At 45.7% G+C, this 25,119-nt stretch overlaps 2 protein-coding genes across 3 annotated transcripts in view; one reads left to right on the top strand and one right to left on the bottom strand.

The window, feature by feature from the left end:
• The window catches only part of rps23 (ribosomal protein S23), a 223,989-nt gene that overhangs the window by 24,565 nt on the left and 174,305 nt on the right, over positions 1–25,119 (top strand). The window lies entirely within an intron of this gene.
• flnbl (filamin B, like) overlaps positions 1–25,119 on the bottom strand; it is a 75,820-nt gene that overhangs the window by 18,736 nt on the left and 31,965 nt on the right. Inside the window, exons 5-30 of one of the 2 annotated variants that reach the window (XM_064304178.1) lie at positions 24,320–24,438; positions 23,779–23,853; positions 23,015–23,177; positions 22,666–22,866; positions 19,655–19,792; positions 18,948–19,074; positions 17,251–17,387; positions 16,689–16,882; positions 15,907–16,020; positions 15,257–15,400; positions 13,547–13,670; positions 12,797–12,957; positions 12,550–12,640; positions 12,180–12,349; positions 11,694–11,811; positions 10,622–10,884; positions 9,532–10,129; positions 8,523–8,696; positions 7,729–7,891; positions 7,105–7,265; positions 5,152–5,319; positions 4,660–4,752; positions 2,387–2,510; positions 1,829–1,982; positions 558–747; positions 181–428 (exon numbers count right to left, since the gene is read on the bottom strand). In XM_064304178.1, coding sequence (XP_064160248.1) covers positions 181–428; positions 558–747; positions 1,829–1,982; positions 2,387–2,510; positions 4,660–4,752; positions 5,152–5,319; positions 7,105–7,265; positions 7,729–7,891; positions 8,523–8,696; positions 9,532–10,129; positions 10,622–10,884; positions 11,694–11,811; positions 12,180–12,349; positions 12,550–12,640; positions 12,797–12,957; positions 13,547–13,670; positions 15,257–15,400; positions 15,907–16,020; positions 16,689–16,882; positions 17,251–17,387; positions 18,948–19,074; positions 19,655–19,792; positions 22,666–22,866; positions 23,015–23,177; positions 23,779–23,853; positions 24,320–24,438 — 4,412 coding nt within the window. The remainder of the gene's footprint in view (positions 1–180; positions 429–557; positions 748–1,828; positions 1,983–2,386; positions 2,511–4,659; positions 4,753–5,151; positions 5,320–7,104; positions 7,266–7,728; positions 7,892–8,522; positions 8,697–9,531; positions 10,130–10,621; positions 10,885–11,693; positions 11,812–12,179; positions 12,350–12,549; positions 12,641–12,796; positions 12,958–13,546; positions 13,671–15,256; positions 15,401–15,906; positions 16,021–16,688; positions 16,883–17,250; positions 17,388–18,947; positions 19,075–19,654; positions 19,793–22,665; positions 22,867–23,014; positions 23,178–23,778; positions 23,854–24,319; positions 24,439–25,119) is intronic. The other variant, XM_064304177.1, reaches the window with a different exon arrangement.

The raw sequence follows: 25,119 nt of genomic DNA, 5'->3' as shown, positions 1-25,119 counted from the left end.
TTACAGCTGCATTCATGCAGCGATCTCTGCAGCTGGTTCAGGAGAGTTTAGACATGCAAGTTTCTCCTCCGATTCATGTGGTGTCGCCATTGTGATTCTATTCACAGCACAGCCCACAGGCTAAGCTTGCACATCCGTGCACCAGAACAGTGCGTTGACTGGCATTGTCGAGTTTCTCACCGTGACTTTGAAGGGACTCTTGGGAACGTTCTCCCCACCGAAGCGCACGTAGATGACGTAGGTCCCAGGCTGGGGAGCCGTGTAGAAGATGTCAAAGGTCCCGTCTTCGTTCTCCATGACCTCGGCCTCCACCTCTGTCCCATCTGGCGTGACCACCAGACAGGACACCTTCCCCTTCCCTGCTCCATGTGCGTTCACAACGAAGCCCACCTCCTCATCGATACCAATGGTGGGGCCAAGACCTGGACCTGTGGGGGGGTGTGGGGATGGAGTACCATTTTATATCATGGCTTGGTTTAAAAAACTGCATTCTGATTGGTCAAGAGGGTGTTGATTATTCTCCTGTTACCCAGGCGCATGGAGGACTTCAGTCTTACCTGCCACAGTGCACTTGCTGGCATCCCCGGAACTGGTAGCGCGGACTCGGTAGGGAGAGGTGGGGATCTCGTCACCGCCGTACTTGATGACGATGGTGTAGCGGCCCACCTTGTCTGGCACGTAGGACACCCTGTAGGTGCCGTCATGGTTGTCGTGGATACTGGCCTTCTTCGGCTTGCCATCCTGGTCCTGGAAGGAAGGAAAAGGAAAAGCGGTTGGGGAAAGCTTTAGCTTGTGTTTGCATTGGAAAAGAGCTTCTGTTAAACAGCAGAAAGTTGCACCCAGAGGAGCCTGCTACGTCACACATGCCCTCCCCAGCCGAACCTACTGAGCTCTGCAGCGGTGGCGTGACAAAGAGCTGAGCTCAGCTGTACCGCCGCGAGGGAGAGGAGAGTGCGCGGCTCACAGGGCCGAGGGGAGGAAGAGCGATAAGATCTTGGGTATTACATAATGCACAACCGCAGAATGGAGCTCCATCAATTCTGCTAATGTGCAAAGTGAAGGGGGCAAAGTGGCGCATTTATCAGGAGGAGATTACCTTAAACACAAATCCCTCCGTAGAGCAGTGGCAGGACATTAATAGCACTGCTCTGGCTCTTATTCATCCCTGCTCCTCTCTCACTCTTATCTGTGGGTGTCCGTTTGGCTCCAGTGAAATCTCCACAGAAAGGGTCATAAGCACTACCTGGAGTCAAGTATTTCTGAAGGATATTAGTAATTAAACACTACAAGGACTGCCTCCAGATTGAAAACCAGTGACAGCTAAATATTCTGAGCACTAGCACTATATCCCGCCAGAGACTAACGGGAACTACAGTAGGTGGTACAGCTTTCACAGATTAAATTCTGCACAGGACAGTGAAGCACACAGATGCATTACTCAGAGGAAAATAAGTGTTGGAGCCCCGCTTGGCAGCCTCATAACCTTACAGTACCAGGACTCCTACCAGTAGGAATACTCTTCACTTCCTTTCAACGGGAAGAGATCAGTTTACAGACAGAAACACAAAGCACTGTGACAGACAAGAGTAAGTGCTGTTCTATGAAAGTACAGTGTTAGCAGCACTTTTTAAATTTTAATAAAAAAAACTTCATAATGTATTGTTTTAAATTTATTTTGTATACAGGACCCACAAGTGAGCTGCTGCATCTCAAGGAGTTTTATTCTGTGAAATAAAATTTCTAACAATAAAATACGAGTGAATGAACATCAGCCAATAAAGACGGACTAGCGAGTGAACAGCCACTCCCGCTCTGCCCTTTAACTCACAGTGATCTGCACCGACAGCTGGCCCTCTCCCGCGTCCTTGGCGTCGATGGTGAACTCCACCGGCAGACTGGCGGGAAGGCCGGTGGTCAGACCAGGCCCGCTGGCACGGACTTTACTGGCGTCATGGGTGGGCAGCACCCGGAACTTAAAGGGACTGCATGAAACAAGACGAGGGTGGGTAAGCTGAGCGATCACGGTGCTTTTCTTAACTAGTCACGTGCAGTCTCAGGTCAAATGTGCATTTAAAGTACGCATTATTAATCTTATATGCTGGTAAAACTTTAACGCTTGCTAAAACACTCTTCCCTATCCATGATCATTTTCATTAGAACATTACTAATGAAACTGTACAATCATACGAAATACTTTCTGTCCTGTTCTGAATATTGGTGAAAAGAAGTCTCTTTTTCAAACTATCAGAAAGCTGCAGGAATTTTACCTGTACATAAAGGGCTAAAGTATTTCAGGTAATTATTTGAGCCAGACCTGGCCATAGGAAGTAACATAAACGATGACAGAAAACTGCTTCATGTGAAGGCTTGGTTTTCCTCAGCTCACCTGCGAGGTACATCCTGCTCGGCGTATTTGACGGCCACAGTGTAAGGCCCTTCAACAGAGGGGGTGTAAGCCACGGTGTGTGTCCCATCTCCATTGTCTGTCACCTCCACAGGCTCAGCCACACCTGCACACACGGGGGACCAAAGGTCAGAGGTCACAGAAAGAGCCATTGCTCAATGACGAGGATGCCCCCCAATCAATCAGGACGTGCTGATTTTCAGACTTTTAAATGTCTCTGGGGCCATGAGTATTTGGCCATGTTGGTGAACATTCTATCTTGCTATCAGATCTTGATATGTATGTGTTTTGTGCTTTTGTGCTCACCAAATCCTCTCCCTCTGATTGGAAATATAGAGTCTGAAAATAACTATTTCCTGATTAAATGAGCCGGGGGGGAGGGTTGTCACAGAAAATCAGATTCTGTACAGCTCCTTCTCCAAATGTGTCAATCAGAATTAAGTTACCTGATTGTAGAATCCTGCAACCAACAGATTAAAAAAAAAAATCATTTTACTTTGCCATTTGCAATCAAGGTGCATGAAACCCAACTTGAACGTAAAGACATAGGAAGAGCATAAATGAAAGAATGCAATTTTGTGAATTATTTTTAAGAAATCTATCTGAGATCATTGAGTTGATTTAGCAAAAGGAATTCAGAATCAAGTCTTTAAATGCAAAGGAATGACACCCAGACATACTAAATAAATTCAGTGGATGAATTTAAGATAACTTAACCTCTAATTTTTTCAGTCACCCATTCAACAATGTGTAGAAATTATTTTCACTTTCACTTTCAACACTTTCTATTCAAACACAAACATTGAATCAATACCTAGGCTGAACTTTAGCCTCATTTTAAATACTGAATTATACCCTGACTTAACAGTTCCTTAGTGAGACGGGTGGAGAGGTGGTAGTAGTAATCAATAAAATCACTGAAATAAAATCACGAGTGTACAATTGGGTTATTTTCTCCGCACTCTGCAATTAGGTATAGTCATGCTACAACTGTATTAAATAAAGCACAACCATTTCCTTTATTTACATGGAGCTCAAAGTTAAAAAAAAAAGAAAGCCTATCTCCTGTCAGCGGTTGTCCTGAACAAAGCATTGTTCCATGGTCACGACTAACACAGGAACGTCACACAGACCAACCATCTTCTACTCCTGCCGGAGTGAAGCACCTCTAGTGGAGGTGGCTGAAAATGGAAACTAGGAGGTGACCATGACAACAGCCTTCTGCTGAAAGCGTTGCCACGATCCCACAAAATTCCCCCTCTCTGCCCTCATCACACAGTCTAAAGAGTACGGACTACTCCTGTCCCTTCCAGGGGTCCAAATCAAACTGGAAGATGTCACATTATTTCTTGTTTAAAAAAAATATCAATGTGTATTTTAAATGAGGAGGGCTGTGCCAGGCTTGGCTTTCATATAGAGTTGTCCATTTTCCCTAACAATCATAGCGTACTGCTACCCAGCAAGGTGAAAGGCAGGAGCGACAGAACCCAGAGGAAGAGAGGAACAGAGTGGACCAGGAACACATGCAGATGGCTGCTCTCTGCCCTCTCACACAGCTGCTGAAGCATACATAACCTTATGAAAATACAGCTACTGATCATTCCGGCTATGTTCAACTGACAGAACATTACATTCCACAGGAGGGCGTGTTAAAAAAATGACCAATTTGCTTATTTATGTGGCTTTTGTGAAATTATGGGTGGGAAGAATAAAGTGCACATAATACTTCAGTCATGTGTGCTTAAGGATAGGGGCCAGGAAGTACACACAGAGGGGTACATTCCAAACTCCCCCCTGCCTACTTCTCACCAGACCTGGGTCAAATGCCTTATCTGCAAAGTACTTTAAACCCATTAAACACTACTGGCAATTTTAAAAGAATCCATCTTATTTTCAGTACAATTCAACATTTTGGTCAGCTATGTTTCACTGAAGATTCTTGGATTTTGTTTTTCTTTTTTCTTTTTATTTTACAGACATTTAATAAGTTTACAGAATTTAAATAGATATTTTACCCAGGTCTGGTCAGCACACAAAAACTGATCTATGATCAGTGCTCATCGCTTCATGTGACATCATCATGGAGATCTTACAGGCAGGGCATATTTTCATAAGGACTCTTTGAGCGACTCAAAGTTTTGTTCTGTGATATCATCCTCCACCTGCAGTGGCTTGCTCTTATTTTCTCCCATGTGCTTCTGATTGTCCTGTTTGTTGGATTGAGAGACAGGGTGCCCTCACTGTGCACTGCCAACCTGTCCCAGAGTTCCTGTTCTTGGGCTCGTTCTTAAAGAGATCCGTAAAGGCTTTCAAGTGACCACGCCAGGGCTGGGAGGCCATCTCATCCGCTAGAACAAAAAACTCTAGCCATCACCACACTGAGGCGAAAGGGTAGGGGAAGGGGAGCGGAAAGAATGAGCACAGCCAAGGCTGATTTCCATTCAGTACTGTTCAGTGAAAGCCCTAAAAACCAGGGACTCAATCCAGTCCAGGAGGGCTGCAGTGTCTGCAGCGTTTTATAGTTTCCCTTCAATTGCCAGCTAATGTATGCCTTTAAAACAAGGTGTATAGACTAACCAACCAATGACACTGAGGACCTGAAACACCATAAACTGGCACCCCCTGCAGCTCTCCAGGACTGTATCCTGAGATCCTTGCCCTAAAGCCTAAAGACTGAATAATGCTCCACCTTATACTGCTCAAAAGAAAGTAATTAAAAAGACAAACATCTGCATCAGCCAGATTACCTTTGGGTGCGGTCACAGCCACTGAGAGAGGTGCCACGCCTGCCTTGCTGCAGTCCACGGTGAACGACTGTGGGATTTTGGCACGGACCCCTGAGCTCACCCCAGGTCCGGAAATCTTCACCTTGCTGGGGTCCACCATGTCCTTCACAGGCACCTTGAAGGGGCTACCTGCAAGGTTAAACACACAGCCTTGGTGAAGGAAGAGTGAGCTTCCAAGAACCCAGTAATGGCTGGCGCTACATCAGGCTGCCAATCACTGACATTTAAAATGATTCAAAAAGCTTTGCTGCCTCCACAGAAAAAGCTTCAATTGGTTCAAATCGGTGACTGACTGGCAACACATGGTAGCTCTACCCTTTTTTGGCATTGTGAAACCTTACTCTTTCTGTACTACAGCAAACAGGCCAGGTTTCACAACATAATGTCAGACAACCCTGTCCAGGGAGACACAGACTTTGGGACTGTGGGTGTACATCGGTCCACTACATCCAAAGAACAGGCCTCAAGCAGCAAAGATATCAAACCACATTAACCCAGAGTATGGTATATAATATGTGCCTACACAGAACAAAATGATAGAACAGAATGGAGATAGTACAATGTCCAACAATTAACAATTGGTTAGTTACAAGATGTTCTGGAAATCAATTACAATATCTCACATTACAACACACAGGACAGCGGTCTATGGCGAGCACTGAGCACAAGCGAAAACAACAATTTACTGAGCTAGAATGTCTCCTCTTAAGACCTCTCCTCTGAGTATTCAGGGAGAAAAATGGAAAAAAAACATGCAGGTGTTGTGCACGCATCCAAAAAATAAAAAGCCAAAAGGTGTCAGGGGTATGAGTTAGAGTGATGAGGAAACGGATGCCCACACACTGGATTAAATGCTCAAAAACAAGTTTAAAGGTGCATGTTTCTACCTGCAGAGGTCTTTGTATGGCATACAGTAGGTTTTAGTTACAGCAGGGCTGCCAAACCCTGTTCCTGGAGATCTACCGTCCTCTTGGTTTTCACTCCAACCATAACAAAACGCACCTCATTCAACCGCTAAAGATCTCCTTCAGCTGCTAATTAGTATGATCAGGTGTGCCAAATTAGGGTCGAAAGTTGAAACCTACAGGGACGGTAGATTTCACAACTGAATTTCTCAATACTGCAGTAAACGGTAATGATGAAAATTCCTCATGTAATATTAAGCCACTTTAATCATCAAGCCTGAAGATTATTTTTCAGAATTCTTGTTCTCATCACATGCTTGCATTCTTTATAAACTATGAGGCATTTGTTATTTTATAATGTTTTTGTGTGTGTGTGTTGTAAACAAACTCATAATTGAAACCACAGAGACCACCGCCAATAAATATCAGGAAAAAATCCATGAAATTAGCATGTAATATCTGTGGAAAGGAATTCTGACAAATATAGAGGATTCCTTTGGTCAACATGACAATGTAACGATAGCACTGGCCAAAGAAAATGGAAACCACACATAGGATTTGTGTAGAAAAATAACACAACACGGCAACTCAACTAAGTAAACTCTGACCTCATGCAATAGCATTCCAAGCAATAAATCCATTCAGGAATGTAATTCTTCTGCACACAATTCCCTCCCCCCAGTATTTACAGATTAATCTGTAAATACTGCTTTTCCGACCCCTAATGTCCCCTTGAGCCACCAGTCTGAACATTCTGTCCTGACATCAGCTGTCAAAGAATGCAAAAGCTCTTGAAGTATGCGCTTATGACATAACCAATTACTCTCGGCCTAATGGTCGAGACATTAAAGCTCTGAAAAAAACCTGTATTTCCTGATTAATCAGGAAAAAATACAACCATGTTATGCTTTTGCCATCTTATTTCATTAATAAATATCCAGTAAAATCTCACCTCTGCATACTGGAAAGGCAGAAGGCAGACTGTATGGTTCGTAGGCAGGTTTATTACCTGGAATGTGTTTCCCTCCATACGTGATGTTGATGTCATACAGTCCTGGCACATAGGGAATGTATTCCACATGGCAGCTGCCATCCTTGTTGTCTTTGCAGGACATCTTTGACTCAGACGGACCCTCCACAGTGATTCCCAATCCACCGATGCCGGCTCCTCTGTCATAACGAAACAGAGAACCATGGCAGTGTGGAAGAGTGGCCAAGTCACATAACAAAACCAGAGAGGTCGCAGGTTCAAATCTCAAGAGGAACGCTGCTAGCTGTACCCCTAACTGAGGCGCAGGAAAGGCCTCAATATGTATAAAGCTCCAAAAAACATTTGGAACCTGAAAACTGATGGCTAGAAGTATTCCAAGATACTGACTTCAAAAATTGTACACAAAAACTACTCCCTTATCACAAAAGTCCTTTACCTTTGACAGTGATGGAGATGCTAGGACTGAAATACATAAACAGTCATGCTTACAACACAGAAGAGGATCGAGACCTGGCTTGAAAATGCATAGTCGCGCATGGAGACAAACGGCAAAATGCCTGCTTTTTGATAACTGCATACCAGGAGGGCGCAACAGCACAGTGCCCACAGCACAATGCACTGGGCGGAAGCGTCGTCTCTCACCTGGTGATGATGGAGAAGTTGTTGGGCTGCTCCGTCAGAGCCTCCTTGAGCCCAGGGCCCTGGGCCAGCACTCGAGTCGGGTCACACCCCTCAGTCACACCCACCTGGAAGGGGCTCTTCGGGACGGGGGTCTCATCATACAGAACCTCCACACTGTGGACCCCTGCCACACAACACAAACTGTGAGTCCCATGATGCAGCGCAAAAATACCAATTAGAGGCACTGGAAGTGCACCAGAGAAAAGGAGTTTCAAGGTGTGTGAGGGGAACGCAGCCCTGGGGACACCCGGTGTATGCTGGTTTTCATTCCAGCCACAATCACTACCTCAGAATTGTCACATGCTTTCAATTATCCTTGGTCAGGCATTTTTAAGTCAGCCAAAAGATGAGATCGCCTCTGATGACCACCTAAAGAAATAAACAGCTATGCATGCCATTAACAGCCAACATGCCATCCCAGGGATTTTATTCAGTCGGATCGACAAACATATTATTTTTCTTATGTGCTACATGGAACATTATTCATTTAGAAAGATGTTACATAAAATTTTAACATTGAATTAGTGGGGTCCTCATTTATGAAAGTGTGGACACCTGGTCACCAAAACTAACCCAACAAGCCAAAACTATTGTATTAGTTTAAAGGGAAAAAAATTACAGAAGAACTTAATGTTTTATCTGACGCTAAGCCAGGCTATAGCCAAAACCAGCATACTCAAGTTTACTGGAACAGCATCAGAAACCCCTCGCGTGCCACAAAATGGGCTGTACTTAGTGCCTCCCTGTAGCCGTACCGTTCTCAAAGGGTGTGTACTCCACACTGTAAGTCCCATCAGCCTTGTCCACAATCACGCAGTCAGTGCTGCTGCCTGACGGGTTCTTGACCTGAGCCTTTATGTGGCTCCCGCCAACTTTGGTCAGAGGGCGGGCATCCACAGTGAAGCCAGTGGTGGCTTCCCGGAATACTCCTGTGCAAAAAACAAAATAAATAAAAAATAAATAAATGAATATGGGAGCGATTTAAAACATCAAAAGGATGGCTTAGGCATGCAAAATGCAAAAAAATAAAAAATAAAAACCCACATCTATTCGGCTATTAAAAGCTCAAATCTCCCTCAGTGAGCCAAATACGTTTTTGCAAAAATGTCATCACCACCCTTCTACTCTGTGGAGGGTTTCTTTCAGCCAAGCCTCTCTGAAGATTCCTCTTTGAGGTCTGAGGTCATTGCTTCTGAATTTAAAGAGCAAAGGGATGAAGCAGGCAGGGGGTATTTTTTTTTGCTTCAAAAGCAAGCTAGTGCTAAAGGACTTATGAAGCTCTGAGTCAAGGACAAAAAAGAAAGGGTTTCGGATGCACAGAACTGTATTCCAGGATCGCTGTCCCATACTCCCCCCCTTCAGACTGCTCATAACTGCCAGAAAATTGAATTCAAGTTGCATTTCTTGATATGGAATATTTTCATTTTCACAACAAATGTCCCTCACAACATTACTATGTAAGAAGATATCCCACTTTAAAAACAAAAAACAAAAAAAACTACACCCATGACTGCAAAACTGTGACTGCATTGCCAGCCAGTGATGTCATTTTTTTCAAGAGCAGGAAATACTCATTTTCAGGCCCTTAAATGTCTCCATTAGTTCTCAGTGAGTGAAAAAGCTCTTGAGCCTATTACATGTGACCAGAATCACTTGCCTCCGGCTGGGACATTTAGGGCCTTTTCCTGTTTCCCAAAACAGGGAAAAATTATAATTCTTCAAACCAACAGCAATAAGGGAACTCTGAGTAATAAACATGCTTACCCGCTCCTTCCACACCCGGCCCGTACACCTTCACCTTGCTGGTGTCGACGGCGGGGTCCACGCCCACGCTGGCGGGGAACCCGGGCACCGTCTTGCCTCCGTACTTCAGCATGAGAGTGTACATGCCCGCGGTCAGGGGCACGTAGGTGACCGTGTAGGTGCCGTCCTTGTTGTCCTGCACCTTGGTCTTGGCTTTGGAGCCCGAATCGGACACGGCCTCCATGGCCAGCAGTCCCGGGCCGGCCTTGGAGCAGTCCACGTTCACCACCCCCGTCTCGTCCACCTTGCCCCGCTGGAGCCCCGGGCCCGACGCCACCACCTTGGAGGGGTCGAACGGCATCTGGATGTCGGCGTGGAAGGGCGAGCCGGGCACGTGCACGTCCTCGAAGAGGATGTTGACCAGGTACTCCCCGGGCTCGGTGGGCAGGTAGGACACGGAGCAGGTGCCGTCGCCGTTGTCCGAGCACTCGATCTTAGCCTCGGTGGGGCCCTCCACCGTCAGGCCCAGCCCGCCCATGCCCGCGCCCTTGGTGTCGATGGTGAACTTCGCCGGGTCTCCCACCAGCCCCCCCTTCAGTCCTGGCCCATAGGCCTTCACCTGGGGGAGCCAAGAGTCCATCAGCACCAAAAGCCCTTCAACATACCAGACACTCAAAGCACCACCGCACTCCCCTGAGCTCGGGTGCACTATATGTGCACTGGGGCTCAAAAACCACTACATTTCATGGACTTCATCACAGGCTGTATTAATAAAGCAGGGGAGTCACCCGGCTAAATGGGTCATGACAGAGCAGTCTACTGCACAGACTTATGAGGCTAACGAGGACACAGGCTTTGAAATCTGCAGCATCAGACCTGACTGCCTTGCTTTAATTATCCATTTATATTTTGTTGACCTGCATTTAATCCTGCATGTAGACCTGCATTTAAAATTTTGTTGTGATCCCACCAGGAATGGGGGGTAGGAAGTCACCACTTTTGGGGGGAGTGGGGGGAGGTAATGCCTTAAATTTCTTTTAAATGATAAAAAATGAAGTATAACATGGACAAATGTAACATTTATGAGTTTCGAGGAAATCCTTGGTCGTACCTTGCTGGGGTCTGGGGGCAATGAGGCCTCCACGGGGAAGGGGCTGCCGGGGACAGGGCTACCGTCGTAGCTGACGTCCACAGAGTAGAAGCCCTCCTCTTTGGGGATGTACTTGACCAGACTGCAGTCCTTCTTTGACTGAGGCTCCACTGTGCAGGGCACCGCCTTTTGGGAGGGGCTAGTGACGCTCACTTCCAGCTTTCCTTGTCCCCCCGCCCCCTTTGTGTCCACAGTGAACTTCTGGTCCTGACCCACCTCCACTCCTGCAAATAAAAGTGGTAAACTGTAAAACTATAAAATAAAATTTTTCAATTAATTCAGTTGCTTTTGGCTAATTCAGCTTTCAGAACATAGGCCAACATGGGAAGTGAAATGCCTCTGGAGGCATAACTTCACTATACAGTCTGCTTGAGATTTACCTGAAATTTATTTTCTCGCTTTGAACTATGGACCCCAAATGCCCAATACTATTCCTTGAAAACCTGGCAGGTTGTCAGAAACAAGTATCTATAATATCCTTTACTGCATGTAAAAACTCCTTGGGTTAATAAAAAATATACACCAAAATTAAAACATTAATATTTAAAAAATGTTTCAAAATTCAAACACTAAAATCATAATTTAAAAATCAACTGGGGTAGATCTGGTTGAGAATAAACTGGCAGTGCAGAAGTTTCCGGTGCCTTCACTGCTACAGCAGGAGTGTGGGAAGCGACAGTGCAGGAGGTTCTGAAAAGGTTTCCTCGCCTCCCACGCAGGGTCCCCCCTCAAATAGACACCATGTTTAAAAAAGACAAATCCCCCACCCCCCTACACCGGGTACTGTTTTTGTTCTGCACACAGCAGGGAATGAGGTGAGGAAAATAATGAGACTCTTTACTGTGCCCTCAGCTAAATGTTTTGCCATGTACATTTTCACAATGAGAAGGGAAAAAAACAGGAGAACAACATGACAGAAAAAATTACAATCCCAGCAGTAGCTTCAGTTGGAAAAAAAACTATGTGGTTCTTACAGTCAGTTTGAAACAGGGAAAATTACAAGTCAAAATGAGCAGAACCAGAGACTACTCACTGCTCTCCAAGCCGCCAACTTTAATCTTGCTGAGATCCAGAGGAGCAGCCACTCCCACAGAATAGGGGCTTTTGGGAATTGGGTCACCCCCATAGGTCACCGCGACTGCCATTTCGCCCTGCAGGCCGAGGACATGAGCTGGGTCACTTATTGCACATTTTTTTCTTGCAAAATTAGCTTTCACTCACACACAACCTCAAGCTTATACTTTCAGTACGTTGTATGCAATCTTTAGTACAAAACGACAGCTTTTTACTCTTTATTAAAGATGCATTGGGTATTTCTTTAGCTGGATATCCGCTTACTATAGCCTGCATTTAATTTCTTCAGAAAAATTAAGTATAGTACAGCATAGTACTATAGTCTCCAAACCAGGACCCAAGCCCAAGGCTCTCAGGTCAAGTCTTTCTTATTATGGTGAACTGTGTTGGGGAGACAGTACCAGACTACACTGTGAGACGATCCCAACCCCTGGACACAGCCTACCTGCTGGACCGGGGTGTACTTGACAGTGTGGGAGTAGTCGTAGTTGTCTATGATCTCAAAGTCTCGGACGGGCTCTCCCTTGCCAGCTCCGCTGAACTGCACGTCCACAGGGGCTTTGCCGGCACCTTTGGTGAAAACCGTGAAATGCGTGGGCTTCCCGTTCTCCACTCCTGCGCAGAAACAAACACACACAACACCGTGGTCTCAAATAAATAAATTCAGTTTAATAACAAAACATTTTCCAGCACACTAGGCAGAAAACCATAGTCTGCGCACAGTAAAGAATACGTGCACTTCAGACTTGAACAGGCCGCGCTTCCTTTCAAAATAAAAGCCAGCCGGCAGGTGGGCCTGCAGCTCAGGGGCTCACCTGCGCGAGCCAGCCCAGGCCCCTCGGCCTTCACCCTGGAGGCGTCGTGAGAGGGCTCAACCTTCACACGGAAAGGACTGATGGGGATCTCCTGCAGGAGAAAGAGAGACCATTTCCACACTTCCGCACACCCGAATCACAATGTTTGGTCTATTTAAATGATCTTTTTTTAGCTGTCATTGATTGAAAGGCTGTCTATGATGTACATCTATGGTGGGTGGCATGGTGGAGACAGTACGCGACTCACCTGTCCTGCGAACAGCACCTTGATGGTGAAGCGTCCCGCACCAGGAGGGGTGTACTTCACGGTGATGGTGTCATTGGCATTAGGAATGATGTCAAAGTCGATGTCCTCCTCTTTGTCGCTGATAACGTTGGCATCGCATTTGATCCCGACGCTGACATCCCCTGAAAAAGAAACTGGGTTACATGTCCTGAAATACACAAAACAATCTTTTTACTGACCGGGACCCGCTGGCATCCACTGCTCTTCCTTAATACTCCTCCACAACCTTTCTTTCTACCTCTCATCTCTTTTAACATGGTGCATAAATAACTGCCAAACTTGGTCCCAGGACTGGGACTGGGACTGGGACCCCTGACTTGACCCCTGAGGTCCCATGTGCATCAGTCAAATTGGGAAAAACTGCTTTTAGCTTCAGAACCCAAGCTTGGAATGACCTCCAAAGCACTTTCAAACTTGATACCCTCGTTTCTTATGGACATTATAAGGCTTTATTGGGAGACTGAAGGACAGAGGAGCTTTGTAATCTTTGCACATGTATTAAGCCTTATCTAGATTTCTACATTTATCCATTCGGGACCATATGTACTCTGTAAGAGTTGGTTTAACATTGAACATTTTATTGTGCACCCATTCGCCTCAGTGATATTCAGGGATTCATCCAATGGATGTACTGTCACCACATTTATGCGCACCGTCAGCCAATGTGAAAGAGGGTCAGGGAGCAGTGGGAAAGCTGGGAGTTGTAGTCACCTTCCCCAGCTTCGGTGCAGTCCACAGTGAAGTGTGTGGGCTCGTTGGCTTTGAGCCCCGTCCTCTCCACGCCTGGGCCAAACACCTTCACCTTGTGTGGATGACTCCCCTTCCCAATGTTCACCTGGAACGAGAGCAGCCCGCTGTAAACAGGAAGATGAATGGAATGTGGAGGACCACTCTGAAGCGGCCCTTTGTGGACGACACAGAGGTATCATTCCCAAACATCCACTCAGTCACGTTCCACACTTACCGCACATTCAGAATAACCAACATCTTCTAAAATGTTTGACCATTTCACCATCTATTGACTCGGTATACTCTGAGCACTTGGATCACAGTGCATTTCAGTTTGGTAAACGTGAATGTTATACATTACCGCTCATTTTAGAACTTCCCATGAAAACATTCAGTGATTGTACTTGTCTGACCCCAAACAGTAAAACATTCCACCCCCCTCCAAAAAATATAAATAATGAAAAAACAAGGTGCCAAATAACAGATCTGCCAGGGACATTTATTGAGGAACAATAATTTTGCTCATCTGATTCTGATTCAAGCAGACATGAGCTGTTCTGAAAAACAGGCCTGCGGAACAAAGGAAGTCTCTGAGTCGCATGGCTGGTTCCGTCCCGCTGCTGTGCCGTCACCCACGGAGGCCATGTCTCGCTGAGAGCTCTGAGGGTCCGAGAGGGGGTCCACAAATCCTCCTCTCTCTAGACCACAGATGATGTCACTCTCGTGAAATGAAGGCCTCTCTCTCTCTCTGTGATTTTAGGCTCGTAGAAAAGACTGTTTTTTCAGGCTGATGTAAACAGCAATTCTGTCTCCAACACTGGCCAAAAAAGAAAGAAAAACTTCGCCAAGATGAAAGTCCTTCAGAAAATTCAAACACTTCATTTCAGCCAAGTGGGGGCTAAAGGTTTCTCTTGATGAATGTTTTCCTTTGTTTCTTTTATTGAAATTGACTTTATGGACCATTGAATCCAAACATGCCTGTTTCAGCTCCCTGAAAGAACATATTCCCTATCCAAGAAAATCTCCTGGCTGCCATTTTAGTCTCGGGACTAATCAGAAATCTGTTTCATGCTCATCAATTGAAATGATTTCTTAATTGAAATGATGATATCTGAGATCAAAAGCAGCATATTGAAGTACATAATCATCTTCCAATCAAAGCTTATATAAATACAAATAATAAAATATTGAGTAAAAAAATCACAAATTCTTCCTAAACTGTAGAAAAATATTAATGTTCAGTAACATATAATATCAAAACTGAATTTTAAAGGTATGACAAATATATTAGACCATCATCAGTACAAAAAATTATTTAAAAAATTTGTGCACAACAAATCAAATCCCTTCTTTAACTACATCTCAGTCACAGTGATAGTTTTATACTTCTGATATATTGACGTCTTATTTTACACTTAGAATCAGTTTGTTCATTCAGTCTTAAATTACTGCTGCAATAGAAAAATAAAAAATGAAACCCTAAAAAGCTACCAGAAATATCTCAAGGTCAAAATTACACAAACCCAATAGCCTTGAAACATAACACCTCCTCCCACTGCTGACGCAGTGTTTTGCCGCCGACTATGCGAAAATGGTGTGGCGCTCCATGGCAAAGGTAGTGATCACAATGAGGGGCTTTGCCCTGGGGATGACGCCTCCTGCAGTGACCTTGGACCCCAGAGCTGGGCTTACCCTAAAGGGGCTGTTGGGCACGTTGACGCCTCCCCAGGCCACAGCCACGGTGTGTTTGACCGGAGTGGTGGGGGTGTAGGAGCAGGCGTAGGTCCCGTCCCCTTTGTTCTTCACCTTCACATCTACGGTGTCTCCCTCAGCAGTCTGTGGGACAGGGACAGACTGTGTGAACACTGCACACGCAATCGATATTCCCAAGGCTATTCTGGGACAAAAGCTTCAGGGCAGCTCAGTCAACACAGACAGGCTGCATGAGGATAACGCTGTCCTTGCCTCAGACCCAACAGAACATGAGAGCTACAGTACGACTAACCAACACATGCATAGCCAAGTAGGGAAAAAAAGAGTTGCAATAAAACAAACAACATCCTTGGCTAAGGAGGAACAAAACCTGGCAGCCATTTTGTCAGCAGAGATAATAAAAAAAACCATCCACACCTAACCATTCCCTGCAATCCTAAAGGATACTGTGTGACAGACATGCATTTGTTTGTCGTTCCATTTAGTTTCTTTTACATCTGAGATCAGATACAATTTCTGCATTCACTGTGTTCCCACTAAGTGTTTTCCCCCCCCTCTCAATTTCTGCTTGCCCTTTCTCAGCCGAGATGCGCGCGGCGCCTGCCTTCGGGGACCAAAAGGACTCTCACCTGAGCGAAGATCTTCACGGGCGCCTTCCCAGCGTCTGTAGCATCCACGGTGAACTCCGCAGGCTTGTTAATAATGCAGCCCGTCTTCTCCAGACCAGGGCCGTAAGCTTTCACCTGGGAAAGCAGAGATCGCACCATTTACCACTGTCAGTTTGACACACATTATGAGGGAAGTATGCAATGGTTAGGCAATTGGTCTTGTGACTCAGAGATTGCGGGTATGATTCCCAGATGAGGCACTGCTGTTGTGTTCTTATGGCAAACACTTAACCAAATTTCTTGACAGTTAATGGCCAGCTGGATAAATTAATTGCATTACATTATTTTACATTTGCATTGTGGAGAAGAGCATCTACTACATGCTTACATGTAACATACTTTGCGCTAGTCTTTTAAAATGAATCCTGCCTAATTTTTTTTTAAATCCTGCCAACTTCATTGGCAGTCATTTTTCTGTGCCATTAATCCATGCATACAATGAGCATCTGGATTGACCCAAGATACTCTGGATAAAACACAAGGACACTCAAGTCTGACGCACTGCTCTCTACAGTTTCACCACGTTCTACTAGAAACACACTGTTCTCAGTGTTCTACCACAAAGACACTTTTCCCCTGTGTTCTAGAGTAAACACGCTGTTCTCCGTGTTCTATGGCAAAAACATTGTGTTCAATGTTAAATAAACTGTTCTTGGTGTTCTACAGTAAACACACACCGTTCCCAGTGTTCTACAACAGACTCCACCACAGTTTGCAAGGAGGAAGGGAGGGACGGCACTGACCTTGCTCGGGCTGCAGGCGCTGTTGTCAGGGGTGATGTGGGCCATGAAGGGGCTGTCCTCGATGTCCTCGTCGTCGCACATGACGTGGACGGCGTACTCGCCCGCCTCGGTGGGCCAGTACTTCACGTTGCACGAGCCGTCGTTCTGGTCCTCACACTCGATCTTCGCCTGAGAGGGGCCCTCGATCGCAAAGCCTGCAGGAGGACAGCAAAACAGAGGGGATTAGGACACACCTCACAGCACACCCCACACCCTGCTAAATTCAGTTCTCTCCGTTTTTTGCATCATTTAAGTCAATGACGGGTGAGAAAAAAAGGCCATACACCTGGTTACTAAGCCCAAAATTGGTTGCTGATTAACAAGACACAATAACAACTTGCACATACTTTAACCTCCAGGGCTGATGTTGTGCACCCCTGGATCTATACCCTTCTTGTCTTAAAATGCTAAGCCACAAGATGTCCCAAAGTGCTGGTTTTTATGGTTTCCTTGCCATCAAACTGAACCTAGCAGTAAAATCCAGCAATATGGTGCTGATCATTTCGAAGTGGTCAAAACTCACCCAGCACCCCGACATCCGTGCCCACAGATTCCACCACAAAATCGGCAGACTTCCCCACCATGCCACCTTCCAGGCCTGGTCCAAAGGCTCGGATCTTCTGAGGTCCCGCCTCTGCGCCAACCTGGACTTCAAACGGACTGCAGGCCGGGGGGTGAGGTTGGGGAGGGGGGGAGCAGGGGGCAGGGAAAACAATGTCAGGCACAGCCACCACACGGAGGAACTGCGGCTCTGCATGTAGCACCATCCCTCAATGTTATATACATACTGGTGATGGTAACCTGCAGAGGAGAGTAAACTTACACAGTCTCTGCAGAAATGGTGCGGGGGGAGGGGGGAAGGGTCTAGAGGGGGGCTCCTGTCAAACAGTCTGGGACTGTGCTAGTGCAGCCTGCAGCTCTGAGCCATTTTACTGGGCTCCAGACACTGGGGCTGTGAGGACAGTGATGCACGAGGTCACTGGAGACCTTTGCTTTAGTATATGAGCCCCCCCACCCCCCACCCCACAATCACCACTGCTGAGTTTAAATGGCCCTCTAATCGGCGCAGGCCACAGCAGACTCAGCTCCTAGTGGCACTAATCCTATCCAAACAGTTGTAAACATTTCTTTTACCCACCCTGATGTAGATGTGGAAAATACCTTCATGCCCGATAAACATCTACAATGGTTAACTTCACAAGTTTTCACAGAGATTTTAAATCTGTCCCCCACCATGAGGAATAACACAATATCACAACTGTTTTAAAATTTCCTTAATGCTAAATCTAACCTCCCTCACCCCCTCTAAAAAGAAAACCAAACTAAAAATAGCCCCATCATTCCAAACCCTATGCTTGGTTAATTAATCTGTCTGCTTTAAACGGTTCACATTCATCAGACTGAGCAGAGGTGGTCATGGGAAATATATGCAGACATAATATTCAACACAGGGCAAACAGACTTAATACCCGTCTGCTCAGCTCCCATGAGGCACAGCCAATCAGCGTCCTCCCCAGGCTAGAGAGCAATGAGGTCATTCCCAGCCCCAGTGGCACAGCCATTCAGTGTCCCCCCCAGAATAGTGAACCAAGAGGTCATTCCCAGTCCCTGTGGTACAGCCAGTTAGGTTCCTTCCCAGGACAGAGAGCAATGAGGTCACTCCCAACTCTCTTCCTGCTCCTCTACCACAACCACACAGGTCACATGGCTTCACCTGCATGGCCAAAACACATGCACCCCGCCCTCCTCTGCCTCCACCTCCTCCTGCACAAAGACTGGTTCGTCCGGGCGCACGCCCGGAGCTCTTATTTCCACACACAAAAACTGCGCTTTGTGGCCGAGAACACGAAAGCTGGCTATACTCAGAAATCATTACGCTTACAGTTACAAACAAAAATGCACACAAATACACACACACAGCTCCAGAGTGGAAACCAAACAGCACATTAAACCCACACATTTACAGTGTACAACTGAAAATGTGTCCTCCCGAACAAGATGAAGATTCAGTCGGGCATTTTAAATATTTATACAACGGCAGAATCCCTGAAAGGAAGGGAGGAGAGGATTTAGGGCAGAAAGAATAGAATATACCAGAATAGGAACTTAATTTCACATGCAATGCAGAAATTAGCCTTTGGCTTCATTCGACATTCTTCATCAGACAGACGGAACAAAAACATCCGGAGCATTCCGCAGTGAGGGCGTCTGAGGGCTCACCTCTTGGGAATATGCTGGCCGCCCCAGGTGATGGCCACTGTGTACTTGCCCGGCGCGTGGGGGTAATATTCGTAGGCGTAAACCCCGTCCAGGCTGTCCTTCTGTTTGACGGGCTCCTCCAGGCCCTCTGTTCAGACGGCAGGCACATGGGGCAGCGGTGTTAAGCTCTGCCAAAATATGGGTCCTCCTAACAGGCCTGGACAGCTCATTAATCACCCGTTCATACCCACAGCCTCCGCCCCCCCCCACCTCCACCCCAACGTGCTGACTCAGGTCCTAGCCTACGTCATCCTCTCAGAACTCCCAGCACAGGAGCACCCCCCCCCAAATAAAATAACCATAAGAGGCCTCCCCAGAGCTCCAGATGCAGAGCCATGGCAGGAAGACTCCCAGGTAGGGACTAAATTCAGTGGCCAAATATAAAATACCCCAACACACTACACTAAACTGGCTGCTGCAGGGGGTTTAGCCACAAACACTATAGATTCACCAGATCCACAGCTCCTGCATTCCTTACATCCTCTCTGCTTCTCAACTAGAGTATTACAGGATGGAATATCCACAGCCCACGGCACTGTACTTGGTCAGGGACTTTGAATGGAGAAAGCCGTGGAGGGGGAGAAAGGTGGAGAAGAACTGTAATGGAGAGGGCACGACTGCTCAAAAAAAGATCTTCTAAACACAGACACTAAAGGCCAATAACTCACTGGGTCCCTTGATGGCCACCTTCAGGTCCCCGCTCCCAGCGTTACGGGTGTCCACCTTGAAGTCGGCCACCTGCCGGACCCTCACGCCCCGGGGCTGCAGTCCTCGGCCGCTGGCTCGGCAGCCGTTGGGGTTGGAGGCTGGGAGACAGAAGCAAAGCACCGGGGGAGTCACAATGGCCACCGCTGCAACAGTCTCAAAAATCAAGCTCATGCATGGAGGGCTTTTATTAAGACTCTAAAAGATCAAACCTCAGGGCACCACTGCTGGACCCACGGCATTTCTTTCTTTGTATCTCTGTAATTTATATTTCAATATTTTCAGCCCAGTCTTGTGATAGCACTGGGACTTGGAGGTCAATCCCTTTCAAATCCAGTCAATTCAGAGGAAATTCAATGACATACAATTAATGAATCAAAGAAAATCCCCACAGGGAGACGGACGGTTTCATTCCTGGGGGGCTGATGCACATGCAGGTTTCATTTCCAATAATTACCCTGGATCAACTGACCAATTGCTACAAAACACAAGTGCTGTTTCACTCAGACTAACCAACAGTAAAGTGCTTTATAAAGGGACACAAAAGCAGATATCAGCACTGACTCATGACTATATGACATGTATAATAAAATAAAATAAAATATCATGTGCATGAATGGGTGAAGTAATTACATAATGCAGAGCAGAAGTTGGCAAGTCCTGAAATGGGACTACCGCCACCACAGAAACCTCTGGCCATCTTAAGTTCATCAGCTGAATTTTAATTCATTTCCTGAATTGACTGAAAATAGAACATTCCAAGCCTCAATTCCTCAGAAGTGATCATTTGCCTAGAAAAAGAAGCTGGAAGTACAATGGTCCAAAAATAGTCTGACTGCTTTACTTCATTCTGGAAACAGCCTCAAACTCGGGGTCAAACTTAAAAGCCTCATCAGACATATGTGGCCACTGCAGCAGACACACACCCTGACGACACGGAAACAGGTTACAGCCATTTTGAATACGGTACAGACCTGATGAAAAGACGAAAACACATCTACGGTATGATTAATACTTCTCCCTTCATTTCAGGTTACCACGTTTCAGAGCAGACATGTTTTGATAAATTGAAGAAACTCTATATCAGTGAACAGTGCCAGTTCTGCTAGGCTAGCGCAGAGAGGTGTAGAAACATGGTGTTTGCCGAGTTTGGCGATGCCTCCTCATGAAAATCTCATCCAACATTGTGTCAGCTGAGTAACTGGGGCTTCTGTTCTCTCCTGCACAGCTCAAAATATATGAATGAATTTATTAATCTGACGTTCCTCCAATTCCGGTCTGGTCTCCAAAAAAGACCAGACCTGTGCGCGTGTGTGTGGGCGTGTGTATGTGAACCCTTCTGGCAAGGAGCTTTGCATCAGTACATCAAGCATCCTGGTAAATGCTGCCAAAGACCTGCTTCAGTCTCTGCCTTTTAGGATGGAAATCCCACCATCCGCACAACAGACATGAGGGGACATGGCACCTCCAAACTGCCTTCACCAACTAGAAACCAATTAGAAGCCACACCTTGGAGTACCATCTGATTACTACACACACACACACACACAGAGACACAATAAAGCTCAACTTAAACCCAAAACCAAAATGTGATGACTCTGGACATACTGAAGCTTATCATCCATGAACTAAAATGGCATTAATGGCACCAAAAAGACAAGACCCTTGGAAGAGCCTTGCGTTACAGCCTTTAAAAGGCTGGGTGAGTTTAAATCCAAGATAATACAAAAAAATAAAATAAAATAAAAATAAAAAATTGAGCCAGCTTGTTCCCAACCAAATAATGGCTGTTCTGTTCCATCTTGCTCATAAACAAAGTAAAACAAGCAATCAATTTTAACCATAGAAATGGAGCTTTAGTGTGAAAATCAAATAGAAGCAATATTTAAACTAAAAAAGACCAGTAAACAGAATCGGCCTCCTGCTGCCTGCCATGGAAAACTTGTGTCAGGGAGCGGGAATGGGGCGTTTCAAAGGGCTTTCATGTCCACAGCTGTCAGGAACCAGACCCTTGGCTCCAGTGACTCCTGTCATGCAACATTCACACCTGATAAAAAGGCCTGAGACCATGTGACCAAACCCAGGAGGGGAGTGGCTACTAAACACACAATGGAAACCATAGACACCCACAGTCAACACTAGCTTTCAAAATCCCACAGATTTGGAAATTCACCTAGTGAGGAAAACCGTTTGAAATAGCTAGTCTGCAAACAACTCCCGGAATTCACAGCCACCGTTTCAGTCGCCAGTGTGGGATTACGCCTTTACCTTTCCTCACTGTCTGAGTCAGGACTGATAAAACTCAAAAACAAAAAAGGAAAAACTGAAGCTTCTATGGATGGCGCTTGTCCTAAATATCTTGTTTGGCTCCACAGCACTCACAGTGCAGACTCTGAACTTCTGGGAGAGGGCTCACAGTGTGGGAATGATGTGTGATAATGTGAAATAGGATCATTCACACATCACAGAACCGCAACAAAGGAACTGGCTTCAGACTACCCACGTAAGTGCAGCCAAACACGGCGGAAGACCACGCTGGCTGACAACAGCTGCTTTCATAAGCAATTTATATCTAAGGAGTGTGAAGTAGCCTGGAGTACAAAAGAAGCAGTTTGATTACCGGCATGTATTGTTCTAGGACCAGAAAAGCACACAAACAATAAGTCCTTATGTTCCATTCTTGTGTTTAGTCAGCAGTAACAAATAACCATAGGGGGAAAAAAACTACAAGAAGACCCCTAATATGCAACAAAACAGCAAGAGGTTGAGCTACAGAAAGGCTGAACTACAGTTTCAATCCCTTTGAATATAACCCTGTTGATTTAATGTACGAGCCTTGAGGACACCTTGCATATGTCCAACACTGACTTTAAAAATACAAAATGGCAGCCAGTGACCAGAAACAGGAGGTTTACCAATATCAGACACTTGATATATGGGGTATTTGTACATGGAGAAGGGACAGGTAGCATACCTGGGGCAATGGTAACAGCATAGGGGCTTTTTGGGATACCGATGCCCCCAAAGGTGATGGTGACGGTGTGAGGCCCAGCCTGGACGGGTTTGTAGGTGCAGCGGAACATGCTGTCCCCCTTGTCCTCCATCATGACCTCCACAGTGTCGTTGCTGCCTTGGGGGTCCTTGATCACCGCCGTCACGTCACCCACACCAGCGCCTGTGAGGAGATGGAAGGTACTGAGCGACAATCAACCCTAGAGCAATGCTGCTGCAAATGGAATGTTACTTAGAATGAGGACAGTACACAACCAGTTCATTTTTAAAAAAACTGTAATATGCAATAATGCATATGCGTGTACACAGACCTGCTGTGTAAATGTCAAAGTAGGTAGGTTTGTTGGCAACGTTGCCCAAAGGCTCCAGCCCAGGCCCCTTGGCAGTGACCTTGGTGGCGTCTCCTTGTGCTTTGTCCACATTCACCTCAAAAGGACTCTTAGGGATCTGCTGTCCTGCAAACAGCACCGTCACCTGTAAACAGGACACAGCACACGCAAGAGAGCAAGCTTCATCATCATTCATTGTGTATGAAACGTTTGGAACTTTTGTTTTTGTTTTGGTTTTGTTTTGTTTTTGTACACGCCTAAACCTAGTAGTGAAAGGGTTGCCTATTAGAATATGTTATGTAAAAAGGGTAGGTATAATAAGCTAAAGCTTCAGCCTACACCCTTTTCGGTCAATATTTTTTGTTTTCCTTTTAATTTAATGCATTATTGTTATTTATTTATTTCCACGTGCATTCTTTTTGGAAAATTGTTAATAAGGACCAAAATAAATTACAACTACTACTACTACTACTATCATCATCATCATCATAATTCTAAATTGTGTCAGAAAAATGTCAAATTATTTTATGGTAAAAAACATAAGCTATGTGAGTTTGGCCAGGCCTTCCATAAAATAGATAAATGAAGTTGGCTAAATGAAGGTTAGTAATAGACAACCCACCTAAAGCATGTATCTGAAGTAGTGAGACTTGAGGCACAGACATGCTGAGAGAGATCTGACCTTTGAGCATTGAACTTTAGACCATGAGGTAATGTCTATATTGTAAAGTATAGAGAAACTCTACCTTGTGAGGGCCCATTACTTTGGGTACATAGGTCACACTGTAGGTTTTCTTGCCCTCATTAGGAACAGCTTTCACCTGTAAGGTATAAAAGAGCCATAAATAGCCTGAAACATATTTCCATATGTTCGTACTGTAACACATGCTTCAGGCAATTTAAGAAAATTAGCCTTACAATTCATGACATCTCCCTTTTATAAAGGGTAAAAATAACAGCGTAAGAATTTTACTTCATTTGCCCTGCCAGTCTACAGAGGAACCATCATTTAACACATATTTCAGTCATGAAAGCCAATGACACATTTAACCTGAGGGTCTAAACAAGTCCGAGGCAGCCATCTGTTCATTTTTAACTCAGGGGTTTTCCAACTGCTGTGGCCCGAGACGATGCTCACGTTCCTATATCAGTGACTGAATTCCGACTCATTCCCAGAAATGACTGAATCCACCATCTGATCTGAAATGGTGTCACCAGTAACATGAACAGACACCTGAAAAACCTGAAGGACGAGCCCCCAAACATGGCGGCTGACACACGACCCACCTCTTCCCTGGTGCCCTCGGGGTCCTCCACGTACACGGTCACCTGCCCCTGGCCGGCGCTGAAGGTGTCCACGGTGAAGATCGCTGGCCGGAGGACCCGGTTTCCCACCGGCTCAATTCCTGAGGACAGACCACGGGGGCACGGTGTATCAAAAAACAAAATAAACGTTTGCATATGAACATAGGACACGTCCCTGCCACCATGGTGCAGTTTCGCACGGCATGATGGGATGGCGATTCACCATGCTCTGGATGAGCAAAACGCAGAGCAGTGTTCCCTCTATGGGAAAAATACAGTACGAAAGCATCAGTCACGCTGGACGGCACGCGGAAGACTGGAAAGAGAAAACATGAGATAATATGTCACTTCCTCCCGCTGAGGGGGAAATAGGGAGGGCAAGCACTGAGACACATGCTTGACAGCATGTGAATTCAGGACGGAAAACAAATCAAATCAGTCTCCTCTAAACGATGGATAATAATGTGCCCCCAGTGTTGCACAGTCTTCCACATCTCTAATTAAATGATACAGATCAGATGGGGACTCCATTGTTGCTGAGGAACAGGTACTTCCTCATATTGTGTTCCAGGGCCCTTAAATTGTGTGCCCATAGGGATTGGAAGAATCCTTGTTATGTCCGTTGGCCACAAATTTCGAAAAGGTGAGGAAAAAAAAAAAGGAAATTCCATTTTTAAAACCATCTTGCACTGATAAATGTGTTAAACTCACTACCAGTCTTACAGACTTAGGTAAAGTGTTTTTTCTCTCAAATTGAAAATATTAGCATGAAACAAGTGAAA

The sequence above is a fragment of the Anguilla rostrata genome, chromosome 13 (genome assembly GCF_018555375.3).
Source record: "Anguilla rostrata isolate EN2019 chromosome 13, ASM1855537v3, whole genome shotgun sequence".
In the NCBI taxonomy this organism is placed as follows: Eukaryota; Metazoa; Chordata; class Actinopteri; order Anguilliformes; family Anguillidae; genus Anguilla; species Anguilla rostrata.
This window is presented reverse-complemented; position numbering and strand designations above follow the sequence as displayed.